Source organism: Hyperolius riggenbachi, chromosome 3 (assembly GCF_040937935.1).
Source record: "Hyperolius riggenbachi isolate aHypRig1 chromosome 3, aHypRig1.pri, whole genome shotgun sequence".
In the NCBI taxonomy this organism is placed as follows: domain Eukaryota; kingdom Metazoa; phylum Chordata; class Amphibia; order Anura; family Hyperoliidae; genus Hyperolius; species Hyperolius riggenbachi.
The window spans coordinates 102633883-102648971 of NC_090648.1; the positions used below are offsets into that span (position 1 = coordinate 102633883).

The following is a 15089-nucleotide window of genomic DNA, read 5'->3' on the forward strand; positions in this document are numbered from 1 at the left end:
GCAAAATAAATGCCTGGGGATGTTGCCGACAAGAAGATCGGAATGTTCCACTACTACTTATTTAGGGGAGGCAGGTCTGTATTGGCACATTTGGACCACAAGATGCACCAATATTTTCCCCCTCTCTTTGGGGGAAAAAAAGTGCGTCTTATGGTCCGGAAAATACGGACCCCATTAAGGTCTATTGCGGTTTGCGGAAGTTCGCATGTTCGCAAACTTTTGCGGAAGTTCGCATTCGCGGTTTGCGAACCGAAAATCAGAAGTTCGGGCCATCTCTACACCCCACCCCCCGCTCAGTAACCTCAACATATGTTAACATAAGTTAACTGTTTCCAGGCTCCAGGAGCGTACACTGAATAGGATAGGGTCTGTAAAAAAAATCCATCACTATCTGTGAAAATCTCTCTCATTTCTTCTCCCATCAGACTAAAATAAATAAAAGATTTTTGTAGAATGCGGAGGACTTAAGCCTGGGACACGCCTACAGTCTTGATAAGCCATTGATTAGCCAGTTTTACCACCTCCATTTAGTATGAGGCCCAACCGATATTGAATACGATGAATGGAATGTGTAGGTAAGCTCTCATACTACATGGGAGTGGTAAAATTGACCAATAATTGTCAAATCAAAAGTGGATGTTTCTACCCACCCTTAAGCCTAGTACACACATCCAATCCTCCATAAGGCAAACGTGGGCAGCTGCCTAGGGCCTGGAGAGAGTCTATGGGCCTGGTGGATGCTACCCCCACCAAATCTAACTAAAAAAGCTAAGTGACCATTTCATCTTAACCCTTTTGTGCTCTGTACCGCGAACAAAGCCCCCTGTAAAGAGAATTGGTGTAGTCCATTTGGAGCTTCCAGTGTGCAGGTAGCTCAGAATGATTACTCAACTGCACAAGTCTCCTGACACCAGCTGATAATCAGCTAGTTCAGACCCTGTATGTTCCACTGCAGTCTGCACATGTGCAAGAGTGACGCTAGCATGATGACGTGATATTTGTAAGTTTAGGAGATACTGCTAATCTAGTGCAAACTGATACCACACAGGAAGACACCGCAGAAAGTGCATTAGGATAACATGATCATTTGTACACAATGTAGAGAAGTGAACACGCCCATACAATTGTATTCCAATCACTGCCACTGATATGGTTTTTATTTTTTTGTTCAGATTAAACAGATATTTGACAAGCCTTGTCTGGATGTTTTATGATAGTACTATATCTTATTATGTGATTTCAGAAAAAGAACATGTTTCCATTTTTTCACCTAAAAGACCAGGGAATGGCCTCTGGAGATGTAGACATGGATGCCTGGCCTCTGCAATACTTTGTCTCAGAAAACTTTGAGCTTTTCTGCGTCCAATCCTTTTCCGCCAGCTTTGGACTATATGGTGTGTTTACAAGAGAAGTATAGAACAAATTATAATCTGAGTTTGACTTTAGAAAATGAAAAATCTTTCAACAAAGTTATTTACTTTTGGAAATATTCTATTTACTGAAAACTCAGCCAGGCACAAACCAACTATAATTCTGATATTAATCTTCTATTGATCTTCTACAGTTTGAATAATTACATATATTCCCCCCACTGTTTCATGTGTACAGTACATTGCTTTAGCGCTGCCCTCTTTTTTTTTTAATGCATTTAATAATACATTTGCAATTATTAAATCAAACCAGAAGCACAATAAACCTTCTGATATAATGAATTGTATAATTAGTATGAATAACGAATAGAACATTAGTCATACGTGTCATATTATATTTTAGTGTCATATTTATTTTCAGTTGTGTAGCTTATTTATTTATTTATTGACTTTAAAGCAAAGCAAAAATGATGACCCTTTGAACTTCACTGCAGTAAAACCTTATGTCAAGCCGTCTCTCACTGTCTCTTGGGTGTTTAAGTGCTCCCCCCCCCCCCCCCCCGCGCTGTGCTGTCACCCCCCAAAATTGTCAACATGGAACTTTTCAGTCATCTTGAGGGAAAGGGGTATCACTTGCAGGAGAGGCACTCCTGCCAAATGCCTACTGGGGCACTCCTAACGCACCTAACGCATCTCTAATAGGGCAGCTCTCCCCCGCCTCCTTGCAAGCTCTGCTCTGTGATGAAAGAGACAGAGCAGAGCTTGCCGCGTCGTGACCCTAGTGGTCATTTAAAGTGAAAGTAAGGGGTTGCTGGCTACAGGAGTGACCGAAAGCAACAGGGATTGAGGCTACCTGATCCGGTTTGCCCCCGGATCAGGTAACATGGATTTTGTTTTGTTTTTAACAAAGTTGGCCACCTCAGATTCCCTTTAACTTTGCAACTGGTGTTGAGTGAGCAATAATGAATACTCTTGGTTCCTCAAATTTTGCAGATATGTGTTAATTGATCCTATTGTGTTGTAAGTTCAGAATACATTACTTTGGTGTCTCAGCCTCCTGGACCTGATCAAACTATTTTCCCACCATCAAAACCACATTATGTGGATCTGGTGCCAAAAGGAATTCCACCAGTTTACATGTCATGCCATCCCCCTCTGGCATCAGGACTTACACTGTGGTTCTTGCTCAAGAAAAGAAACTATATATGCGAGAACTTGAGATACACTCAGACAAAAAGGTTTACTGAGAGGTTTTATCTTGAATTAAGAGGTCTACTGTTTTCTTGCAGGGGAGAGTGTTGGGAGCCTGCTCTTAGTTATGAGAAGTAATGAAGCTCTCCTCAGCGTTCGCTCTCAGATGGAATGTCTTGTCTATGGAAAATGGTCAACACCAGCAGCCACTGGAGCTCGGGTGGTGGCAACAATTCTCTATAATCCAATGTTGTGTGAAGAATGGTGAGTTAGCCTCCACCCCAGAAGTCCCCTGCGATTCTTCTTAGTCCTTCACTAGGACTATATTAGTGTTCTAATAGAATTAAAATCCTTTCATTTGACCAAGTAAGTTTGTACTTACAAGGAATATGACTTGGCAGTTGCTTATAGGGAAACTGAAGTGAAAGGGATATGGAGGCTGCCATATTTATTCCCCTTTAAAGAGGAACTCCAGTGAAAATAATGTAGTAAAAAAAAGTGCTTCATTTTTTACCATAATTATGTATAAATGATTTAGTCAGTGTTTGTTCATTGTAAAATCTTTCCTCTCCCCGATTTACATTCTGACATTTATTACATGGTGACATTTTTACTATGGGCAGGTTATGTAGCTGCTCCTAGCTGTTTTGGCTGTTAGAGACAGCTGTAAACAGCTAATTCCTGTCTGTGAACATTGTTACATTGTGGCAGTTTGCCCAGAGTACCGCGGTACTCAGAGCTTCTTGTGGGAGGGGTTTCAGCACAAAATCAGTCATACAGCGCCCCCTGATGGTCTGTTTGTGAAAATCATTATATTTCTCATGTAAAAGGGGGTATCAGCTACTGATTGGGATAAAGTTCAATTCTAGGTTGGAGTTTCTCTTTAAGCAATACTAGTAGCCTGACTATCCTGCTGATCCTTTGCCATTAATACTTTTATCCATAGACCCTGAACAAGCATGCAGCAGTATTTTCAGTTGTTTCTGACATTATTGTCATATATGACAAGATTAGCTGCATGCTTGTTTCTGGTGTTATTCAGTCACTTCTGCAGCCAAATAGATTAGCAGAGCTTCGGCATTCAGGCTCATCTATTGAAAAAAGGGCATGGAAATGTAAGCGCCCAGTAATCTCGATAGTAAAATATTGGTATTAAATACCGATATTTTACGATTATGGCTACACCTAAGCCAACTCTTACATCGTACCCTACCCCCGATGCCTAACCCCCATTCCCCCCCCCCACAAACAGTAAGTTTGAGTACCCATTTCTTGAATTGCTGGCATTTTTTTGTTTACCTAAAAATACTGCACCAGATTGGGTTCCCATTATCCATTCCTTTTTTTCTCCACGTTAAGGGCTCAGACACACTATAAGCTCTTTTCCCTGCACTTTTTGGCCATCAACGCTTTCTGTGAGCTTTTTAAAAAAATGCTCTCATTGACTTTCATTAAAGTCGTGGTAAAATTGCAATTTTACAGCAATTTTACTGCGATTTTAATGTAAGTCAATGGGAGCATTTTTTAAAAAAAAGCTTTCAGAAAGCTCTGACGGCCAAAAAGTGCTCAGCGTGTCCGAGCCGAATGTTTTGGAACTGACCATTCTTACTGTATCTTTTATTATTGCTTTTTCATCTTAAGGAAGGACAATGTTCAAACAACAGTAAAGCGCCTCCTAATTATCAGAGAAAAGATGAGGGAAACGCTGAGACTTCTGGAGACTTTGAGATCCTGGAATCACATCACTGAGCAATCCGGCCTGTTCACCTACATTGGCTTAACTTGTAAGTAACATTATTAATTGTGTGCAGATCCATCTATGAGGTCTAAAAATCTAACTGGGTTGAAAAGATGCTACTTTTAATTCCATCTGAACACTCAATGTTTGAAGCAAGATTATATACATACCTTTACTGTGGCCCTGATTTACTAGGGCAAAAGGATCACATGTCAAAATGCTTAGGCTAAAGTCCAGTGCTCATACTTGAGCAAGGGTGTAAACTCAAATACAAAGTGGGCCAAAACCGAACACTGAGACAACCACAATGTCTAGTGGCCACCTCCCTGTCTTATGAAGATACCTGGTGTATAATGACCCCTCCCTCCCTTATACAGTTTCCGGGTGTCTAATGGCCACCTCCCTCCCCTATACAGTTCGTTTCAACTATATCACTAATTACAAGCTCTTATTTGCAATACTAACAGTAATACACTCACCTAAAGGATTATTAAGAACACCTGTTCAAATTCTCATTAATGCAGTTATCTAATCAACCAATCACATGACAGTTGCTTCAATGCATTTAGGGGTGTGGTCCTGGTCAAGACAATCTCCTGAACTCCAAACTGAATGTCAGAATGGGAAAGAAAGGTGATTTAAGCAATTTTGAGCGTGGCATGGTTGTTGGTGCCAGAGGTGCCGGTCTGAGTATTTCACAATATGCTCAGTTACTGGGATTTTCATGCACAACCATTTCTAGGGTTTACAAAGAATAGTGTGAAAAGGGAAAAACATCCAGTACGCGGCAGTCCTGTGGGCGAAAATGCCTTGCTGATGCTAGAGGTCAGAGAAAAATGTGCCAACTAATCCAAGCTGATAGAAGAGCAACGTTGACTGAAATAACCACTCGTTACAACCGAGGTATGCAGCAAAGCATTTGTGATGCTACAACACGCACAACCTTGAGGCGGATGGGTTACAACAGCAGAAGACCCCACCGGGTACCACTCATCACCACTACAAATAGGAAAAAGAGGCTACAATTTGCACGAGCTCACCAAAATTGGACAGTTGAAGACTGGAAACATGTTGCCTGGTCTGATGAGTCTCGATAGAGTCAGAATTTGGCGTAAACAGAATGAGAACATGGATCCATCATGCCTTGTTACCACTGTGCAGGCTGGTGGTGGTCGTGTAATGGTGTGGGGGATGTTTTCTTGGCACACTTTAGGCCTCTTAGTGCCAATTGGGCATTGTTTAAATGCCTCTGATGGCTACTTCCAGCAGGATAATACACCAAGTCACAAAGCTCAAATCATTTCAAATTGGTTTCTTGAACATGATAATGAGTTAATTGTACTAAAATGGCCCCCACAGTCACCAGATATCAACCCAACAGAGCTTCTTTGGGATGTGATGGAATGGGAGCTTCGTGCCCTGGATGTGCATCCCACAAATCTCCATCAACTGCAAGATGCTATCCTATCAATATGGGCCAACATTTCTAAAGAATGCTTTCAGCACCTTGTTGAATCAATGCCACATAGAATTAAGGCAGTTCTGAAGGTGAAAGGGAGTCAAACACCGTATTAGTACAGTGTTCCCAATAATCCTTTAGGTGAGTGTATAGCCTCATGACATACATTTCAAAAAGTTTAGTCCCTAAGGTCACTTACTTTTTTTTTGTAACTATGGGGGAGGGGGGGATTTATTTATTTATAATTAATTTAATGAATGTTGGTGTCTTTTTACTTTTTGTACACTACTAGATGCCCCCCCCCCCCCCCCCACAAACACACTTTATTCATGTGTACTGTGAACAGTATACAGGAAGTGATCATTGATTACAGCTATGTACTTTACTCGACTTTGGGAACTTATGTTCCTATTCACAGATTAATGTACTAATGGATGGCGATGAGAGCGCGCCCAGTGACAGGGGCGCCCAAAGGCAAAGGCACACCAGGCAGCTGCTTGGAGCGCCGTTTGCCATCAGGGGGTGACAGCTGGACCTTGTAGTGCACCTGGAACACATTCATTCCCTGCTGGTGTCCTTTCCTAAGTCGCTATAGCCGCGACCTCGTGCGCTCCCTGGACCAATAGAATTAGAGCAAATGTGCTCTGCCTCGCCTCCACCTTTAGCTCCGCCCCCCGCCGCACGGAAGTTACGTTAGCATGTGCCGGTGGGTAGGGGGCATTTGTTTTGCATTAATCACTGCATCGGCATGCCTGCTAATAGTAAGGGCATAGAGAAGAGGGGGAGGGAGGGAGTAGCCATAGAGAGTAGAGTCAGCATTGAACTCCGTGGGTTTCTGTGACCTGTGAGTGACATGAGAGCACTGTGAGGCTGCGGGGACTCGGGAAGGCAGTTGCTCTCTCTGCCCTGCACATTCACTGTCAGTGTCTTCTGGGGCTGGCCGGGTCACGCTTGAGCTCTGGCTGCAGGACGATGGGAGCTGTGACCGTGTAGTGAGGAAAGTTGGAGAAGCATTCTTTTTCTATTGGCCGGGTGGGGGAGGATGTGAGAGGCAGAGCAGACTGGGTGTGTAGAGCGAGGCATTGGATTTTTATTACTGGGGGGTTGTAGCTGCTGTGAAAACAAGCACAGCGTGGGCATTTGTGTGCACAGTGACTCAGTGTGTTACTGTGCACTGCAGTGTTTTGTTTTCTGACAGGTCAGGTGTGGACTGGTAGTACGTCTGGCTATCCATCTCACTCACTCACTCACTCACTCACTCACTCACTCACTCACTCACTCACTCACTCACTCACTCACTCACTCACTCACTCACTCTTCTATCTATCTATCTCTATTCCCCTCCCTATATCTATCCATCCATCCCTCTCTCTCCCTCCCCCCATATTTCTCTTGTTCTCCCTATAACTACCTATATTTCTCTCTCTCACACACTCACTCTACTTATCTTCCTATATATCTATCAATCCATATCCATTTATCTATCTCCCCCCCCATCTTTCTATTATTCTCCCTATATCTATCTATTTCTCTCTCTCCTTATCTATCTATCTATCTATCTATCTATCTATCTATCTATCTATCTATCTATCTATCTCTGCCCCCCTCTCTCTCACCCTATATCTGTCCTACCTCTCTCTCTCTCTTCAGTTCAGGAGCCACGTGTCAGCCATGAACAGAAGGCACAGCATAGACAGGGAGGGGAGCCCATCCAAACGGTTACCTTGAAGTATTTGCACCCCAGTACACTCATTGGCAAAAATAAAAAGGGGGGGGGCACAGATTTTCTCGCCTGGGGTGACAGAAGGGCCAGAGGCACCCCTGCCCAGCGAGGTACATGTATCTAAGCCCCTGGAGCTGAGATGACTTCTCAAGGGGGGCATAAACTGTCGCTGCTCAAAAAGTGTTAAAGAGGAACTGTAACCATGGATTGAATTTCATTCCAATCAGTAGCTTATACCCCCTTTCCCATGAGAAATATTTACAGTGGCTTGCAAAAGTATTCGGCCCCCTTGAAGTTTTCCACATTTTGTCACATTACTGCCACAAACATAAATCAGTTTTATTGGAATTCCACGTGACAGACCAATACAAAGTGGTGTACACGTGAGAAGTGGAATGAAAATCATACATGATTCCAAACATTTTTTACAAATAAATAACTGCAAAGTGGGGTGTGCATAATTATTCAGCCCCCTTTTGTCTAAGTGTAGTCAGTTGCCCATAGACATTGCCTGATGAGTGCTGATGACTAAATAGAGTGCACCTGTGTGTAATCTAATGTCAGTACAAATACCGCTGCTCTGTAACGGCCTAAGAGGTTGTCTAAAAGAATCTTGGGAGCAACAACACCATGAAGTCCAAAGAACACACCAGACAGGTCAGGGATAAAGAGTAAAATGATACCGAATTAAAACAAATTAAAATATGGGTGGCAGTGGTGGACTTGCCTACCCCCAATGAGAAGGACCACTTATATGGTTGACAGTGAAAATTTAATCAATTTGATACTCCAAAACAATAATCAATTTGCAACGCGTTTCACGGGACACAAGCCCGCTTCCTCAGGCAAAACACATACAAGTAGGAGCAACTGAAATAAAAGAGCATAAAAAAGAACCCATGTAATCACGACATAAAACAAAAGCAATGAAGCAGAATAAAAACCGAACATAAAAAATAAAAACCGAACATAAAACAGAGATCAAATATATCGAATATAATCCTAAGGACAATTCAGTGGCCAATTGGGCCATAAGATATAATCTGCCCTCAAGATATCTGATTGGTCAAGGTCAATACAATTAAACTTGACGTTCATCATCTTATGTTAAACCATGATCAAGGTTAATTAAAAATACGATAACCGAGATAAAAATTATTAATTAACAAAAAAGCCTTTGGATGACTCTTGGTGAGGGTAAATGGGTGGGGGATAGGGATGGGACAAAGGGGGAGGAGGGGGGGAGGGGGGAGGGAACTGGGTTCTATTGGTGTGAGAATATAGGAAATATAGGGAAGAACGGGGGGCAGGGGTTTGAAATTGAAGGGCGGAGAGGAGAGGAAGGAGGGGTTTTGGGGGGCGGGAGGGAGGGGGGAGACTATTATGGTATTCAGCATAAAATCGTCATCTACTGATTACAAAAATATACACCTGCTTTTATATATATGTGTGTGTGTGCATACACAGGTGTGTGCACAAAAAGGTCTCTTAAGTATAGAGTACAGTAAGTACTGTGTTGCCATCCCCTTAAGAATGCGCCTAGTAATGAATGCATGCCCCCCGTTTTTTCTTTGATCATATGGCGTGGGCTGAATGTAGGAGAGTAATAGAAGTGCATCGGCCCCTGGATCAAAGCACTTACCCAGTCGCAGTCCTGTACTAGCGTGGCGCCTTTGTGGTAGACTGACGCCATGCCAGCTCCTAAATGCTCTCTCCGTTCGGATTGAGCGGCAAATGCCGGTGGGCGGGGTTCGCCCCACGTGAGTGACGATGCTCTCCCCCGCTTTGCTATAGGTTCCTGGCTAGGACAGCTGGTATGGGTGGGCGGGGCTCGCCATACGTAAGTGTCATAGTCCGCCGCCACACTGGTAATTTTAGGCTTAGGCGGAATGATGTCATCTAAGGGCAGGGAACCTAAGCCACCATGTTTAATGTGGTCAGTGTTCCGCTGTTGGATAAGAGCACAGTGTCTATGCGGACCTCCACCTTTTAATTGATATTTAATGAATCGTCAAGCTCACAACCACTGGGAGAAAGACTTGTGATTATTAATACCATCAGTAAATGAGAAACGTGATTTTAGAGTATCAATATATGCATATGTGGCATATTGCCCCCTCTAGTGGTCAAATTTTAGAATGTTCATTTGAAAAGGGACAGATTAGATGTAGTATAATTTAAGTCCCATCAAACAATGAAATTAAATAACAATTGAATAATATAATAAAAATATAATGAAAAAAGGGGGGGGGGCGCCCATTTCTGTTGGATACTTGTCATTTGAGAGTGGTGGCCCCTACAATTGCCGATAGATGCGCATATTATCATGACGACCCATAAATTAATACCATAATAAATATGTGTGTGTATATGCGTATGTATACACACACGCACACACCAACACGAACATACGTGCACGCCTGGGTGCGCATAACTGCATGATTAAAAAGCATATAATAATAACAATAATAACAATCAACCAATTAGATTAAATGACCACATGTATGATTCAATCTATGTGGTAATTATAACATTCTCTATAATAAAAAAAGTTTTGATAAAAAGAGAGCGATACTAGGGGTGATGAGACCAGAATTAGTAGTACTAAAAGGTTTTTTCTAATTGTTTATTAAGACCCAGGGGTACCAGGGTTTTTAGGGTTTGGATCCAAAACATCTCTCTGTTTTTTAGTGTTTGGACTGCATTAGTTGTTAAGGGGTTGATGTGTTCCAAGGCTATAAAAGAGACTTCAGTAACATTTCTATTGTGAACTAGATCAAAATGTCTGGATAAACTGTGTGTGGCCAGACCTTTTAAAATATTGCGTTTGTGCTGTCCAATTCTGTCTCGTAGTTGTTGGCTTGTACGTCCTACATATTGTACCTTGCAGGGACATGTTGCTACGTAGATCACCAATCTACAGTCGCAGTCTATGTGCTTTTTGATTGGATAGATGATCTGATTGCTCGTTGCTACCACATGATTCGTATTAGTTATGAATGTGCAGGCAAGGCAGCGCGTTTTGTTGCATGCACAGGAGCCAGCTGGTGCGGGTGGTAACATGGTTTTGGCCCTGATCTTACTCGGTGCCAATAGATTACGAAGATTCGGGGCTCTGCGGTACGTTATAACGGGTTTCTTAGGAATGCACCCTTGTAGGAATGGGTCTTGTTGTAGGATTTCCCACCTGTGGGTTAAGATGTTTCTAATATTTTTATGTTGGGCATTATATTTAGTAATGAACCGTAATATGGTATCCGAGTTGCTGTGGGGTGTGGTGTCTGCTTTTTTTGGGGGGGCTCGGGGGTGTTTGGCTCTAAGTTTGGCATTCTGTATGAGTTTTTTGGGGTATTTTCTATCTCTGAATTTTTCCACTAAAATCTTCGACTGAGTTTCATAATCCACTGTGTCTGTGCAGTATTTACGGATACGTCGGAATTGATTGTAAGGGGTGTTAGTTGTCCATGGTTTATGATGAAAACTGTTAAAATGAATATAACTGTTAGAGTCTACCTGTTTGAAGTGTGTTTTGGTCTTAATCTTCCCTTTGTCATGAAACAACACTAGGTCCAAGAATTCCAAGGATGAGTTATTGAATTGTGAGGTGAAGGAGAGTTTTGCTCTATTAGAATTCAGATAGCTGAGAAACATTGGAATAAGTGATGTGTCACCCCGCCAAATAAATACCAGGTCATCAATATACCTCTTGTATAGCACAATATGGTTACGGAACGGGTTATCATTGTAAATATAAATAGTCTCGAGCAGGCCCATGGACAGATTGGCGTAACTGGGCGCGAAACTGCTTCCCATAGCCGTGCCCCCTATTTGTTGATAGATGGTATCCATAAAAGAAAAATAATTATGTGTAAGTATGAATTCTACACATTGTAATATGAAGCTTTTTTGTCTTTGTGGCATATCGGAGTCTGATTGGAGGTAGAATTGTGTAGCCTCTATCCCAAATTCGTGTGAGATATTGGTATACAGGGCTGATACATCGCATGTTAGCCATGTGTAGTCAGATTTCCAGTCCTGATCCTTGAGTATGTCTATAAGATGTAGGGAGTCTCTTGTGTAAGAATCTAAGTTCCGTACATATTTCTGTAAGTGTTGATCCACATATTTGGATAGATTGCTGGTAATGGAGTTGATTCCAGATATAATGGGCCTTCCTGGGGGATGTATTAAACTTTTGTGTATTTTTGGTAATTGGTAGAAAAAGGGGGTGTTTGGGTTCTCAACCATTATAAAGTTTCTTTCGTTTTTGGTGATTAGTCCATCCATCAGTGCATTATTGATGAATTTTTTGAGGGCTGTGTGGTATAGATCGGTGGGGTCAGAGGGTAATATACGATAACTGACAGGGTCCTGGAGGAGGCGGTATGATTCCTTGATATAATCTTCTCTGTTGAGTATCACTATTCCCCCTCCCTTATCTGCGGGTTTGATAACCAAATTTGTATTATTTTTGAGGTTATTGAGTGCAGTTTTTTCATATGGTGTTAAGTTGGAGGGAAAGTTAAGATTATCTTGACATAATTGTTGTAGGTCTTCTAGAGCTAATGCATAGAAAGTTTCAATAAAATTGCCCTTCGAGGCTGTCGGGTAGAATCTAGATCGACCTTTGAGGGAGGTGACAATACATTTTTCAAGTTGTATTTCCTGTTCATTAACTGTGACGATCGGTATATCATTTTCCTGAGTTATTATAGATGTTCTATTTTTATCATTATTTTTTATTGCGAAGTGCCTCTTTAAAGTAAGTTTACGAACAAACGCATTAAGGTCCGTATATAATTCACTCAGTTGGGCTGTGTTGGTGGGGCAGAAGGATAAACCCTTGCTTAACAATTTCATTTCATTATCCTTGAGTAAATGGCTGGATAAGTTGAATATGGATTTGGTACCCTTGTCAGTGGGTGGGGCTAGACTCTGTTCCTTTTTTCCTCTGCCCCTTCCCCTTGATCCTCGTTTTCGGTGCTTTGATATGGGCGTTTTCGAATACTTTTGGGTTGTAGCATCATGTGAGAAGCTTTTGGACTGGGAAGTTGTGTGTGTAGCGTGTCTGGCGGGTGAGTTGTGAGGGTGGGAGGGAGTTCTAAAAAAGACTCTGATTGTTCACTCAAGCTCTCTGATAGTGGGTGATTGTCATTGGATGACAATGGCAATTCCTGTTCCAGAGTTTTGGAACCATGATCTTGGGGGGGTGAGAGCAAATCTTCCTGGGTATTGTAGGTGCTAAATTGTGTAAGGTCTTCACCTATATTATCTCGGTGGGCCCTGGTGGGGGAATTATGGATTACTCTGTTTGGGTTTATATCTGTTTCTTTGTCTGTTGAGACTGAATCTGAGCTGGTATAATTGTTACTGGACATGGATTCTATATTAGTGATAGCATCCCCTTTTGTCTCTGAGGGGTTGGGCTGAGAATCCGTGAGTTGGGTCCAATCAGTGCTGTGTATAGTCGCAGCCACGTATGGGGGGTTAGTTGTGTGTCTAAACAAAGTGGGGGGTGGTGGTCCTTTTGTGAATTTGTATTTTGGTGAATTTAACAATCCAACAATGGACTGCGTCTTGGGTTTGTCCAGTGGGTTTTGGGTAGATCTTTTCTTGTCTTTTTGGGAATTATGGATTGGTCGTGATTTGTCCGTTGATCTTTTGGGTTGGGTTGTTAAAAAGTTTATTTGTGCCGGTATCTTTGAGGGAGTGAAGGTGTTTGTCCCCGGTGGAGGGTGTTGTATTCCACCGGGTGGATTTAATTTAGGGCTGGCGGTGGTGGTCCCTGGGCTTGGGCACGCATCACCTTCCTGGTTCACATTAGTGACTTTGGACGGTTGGTTATTCCTCTCATCGTTTGGTGTTGTGGGGGTATTTGTCGGTTTGTTAGAGGGATGGACAATGGGGGGTGGAGGAAAATTTGGATATAGAAAGGGTGGCGGTGGAAAATGTAATTTCATAAGTTGTGGGATATTGTTGGGTGCGGATCTCGGTATGTGTGGATCGTTCATTGGAACAGGTCTGGGTGTGTAACCTTCTCTGGGGTGGTTGGGGGGGTCCGGGTGCTTGGGGAGTGAGATTGGACCCCTGGGTTTCCGTTCTCGTTCTCTATGTTCAGCATATGCTAATCTGTCTCTATTCAATTTGCTCAGTTTGGTTTCTGTGGTGTCGTGTTAAAATTTTCTCACTCTAGTGATCATGTTGGACATAAGAGCTTGATATTTTATGCTACCGGTATGGAGGACTAGTGAGTCTCTACAATCTTTTATGATAGGTTGTATTTCCTCTATTAGGGAAGATCGCTTGTTTATAATTCTGGTCATCATGCCCTCAGAGCAGGTTTCCAGATATTGATACCAGTCCTCTGTGAAAACAGTATCCTTTGGGAAGGCTGATAACGTTTTTACCCTTATGCCATCTGGAGAGATTTTCTCCTCAATGTAGGTCTGTTGCATCGAAATGTCTGCTTGGTGAAAAAATTCATCTTTTAAGGCATTCTCCAGTTTTTGGAATATTGGTTTTAGGTCAATCTGGACCTCATTTGTGGTGGATTGAGGGTCCTGTGGTTTTTCAGGCACATCAGGGGTAATGGGTTTCTTGAATACTGCAAGGAGATCACTCCTATGTGTATTACGAAGTTCAAGGAAATTCATCATTGTGGTTTGTTCATATGAGTCAACTTGTCTTTGTGGGGTCTTCAATCGATTAGCCGCAGGACTTGTCCTCGGTACATATATGAGAAGGGAAAAAAATAAAGGGAAAAATCGAGAGCCCCCGATAGTGTATTATTGTTGGTATGAACCTAGTGAGAAATAACGGTAAATTATACTCACAATTGTAGGTTGCCGGGTTAGGCAACCACTTGTATCGCAGACGGGGAGATTAGACCTGTCCCCGCTCAGGTTAAAAGTCGCTCTCTGCGTAGAAGAAAAGAGGGTGACCACACCCATCCACCAGGTGGATATAACGTAATAAGAGGAACAGAGGCGCCAATAGAGTAAAATGATACCGAATTAAAACAAATTAAAATATGGGTGGCAGTGGTGGACTTGCCTACCCCCAATGAGAAGGACCACTTATATGGTTGACAGTGAAAATTTAATCAATTTGATACTCCAAAACAATAATCAATTTGCAACGCGTTTCACGGGACACAAGCCCGCTTCCTCAGGCAAAACACATACAAGTAGGAGCAACTGAAATAAAAGAGCATAAAAAAGAACCCATGTAATCACGACATAAAACAAAAGCAATGAAGCAGAATAAAAACCGAACATAAAAAATAAAAACCGAACATAAAACAGAGATCAAATATATCGAATATAATCCTAAGGACAATTCAGTGGCCAATTGGGCCATAAGATATAATCTGCCCTCAAGATATCTGATTGGTCAAGGTCAATACAATTAAACTTGACGTTTATACAAGAAGAAAGGCGGACTCCGGCACACTCCTTGAAGTTCCTCTTTATTGTATCACGACGTTACAGGTATTTGATATTTAATGAATCGTCAAGCTCACAACCACTGGGAGAAAGACTTGTGATTATTAATACCATCAGTAAATGAGAAACGTGATTTTAGAGTATCAATATATGCATATGTGGC

At 42.1% G+C, this 15089-nt stretch overlaps 1 protein-coding gene across 5 annotated transcripts in view; it reads left to right on the forward strand.

The window, feature by feature from the left end:
• Positions 1 to 15089, forward strand: part of LOC137561080 (aspartate aminotransferase, cytoplasmic-like) — a 92731-nt gene that overhangs the window by 53129 nt on the left and 24513 nt on the right. For all 5 annotated transcript variants that reach the window (XR_011029870.1, XM_068272320.1, XM_068272317.1 and 2 more), the window contains 3 exons: positions 1244 to 1394; positions 2660 to 2825; positions 4203 to 4345. Coding sequence is in view for 4 of the 5 variants with exons in the window: in XM_068272320.1 (XP_068128421.1) it covers positions 1244 to 1394; positions 2660 to 2825; positions 4203 to 4345 (460 nt within the window). In the remaining variant the exon portion in view is untranslated. The remainder of the gene's footprint in view (positions 1 to 1243; positions 1395 to 2659; positions 2826 to 4202; positions 4346 to 15089) is intronic.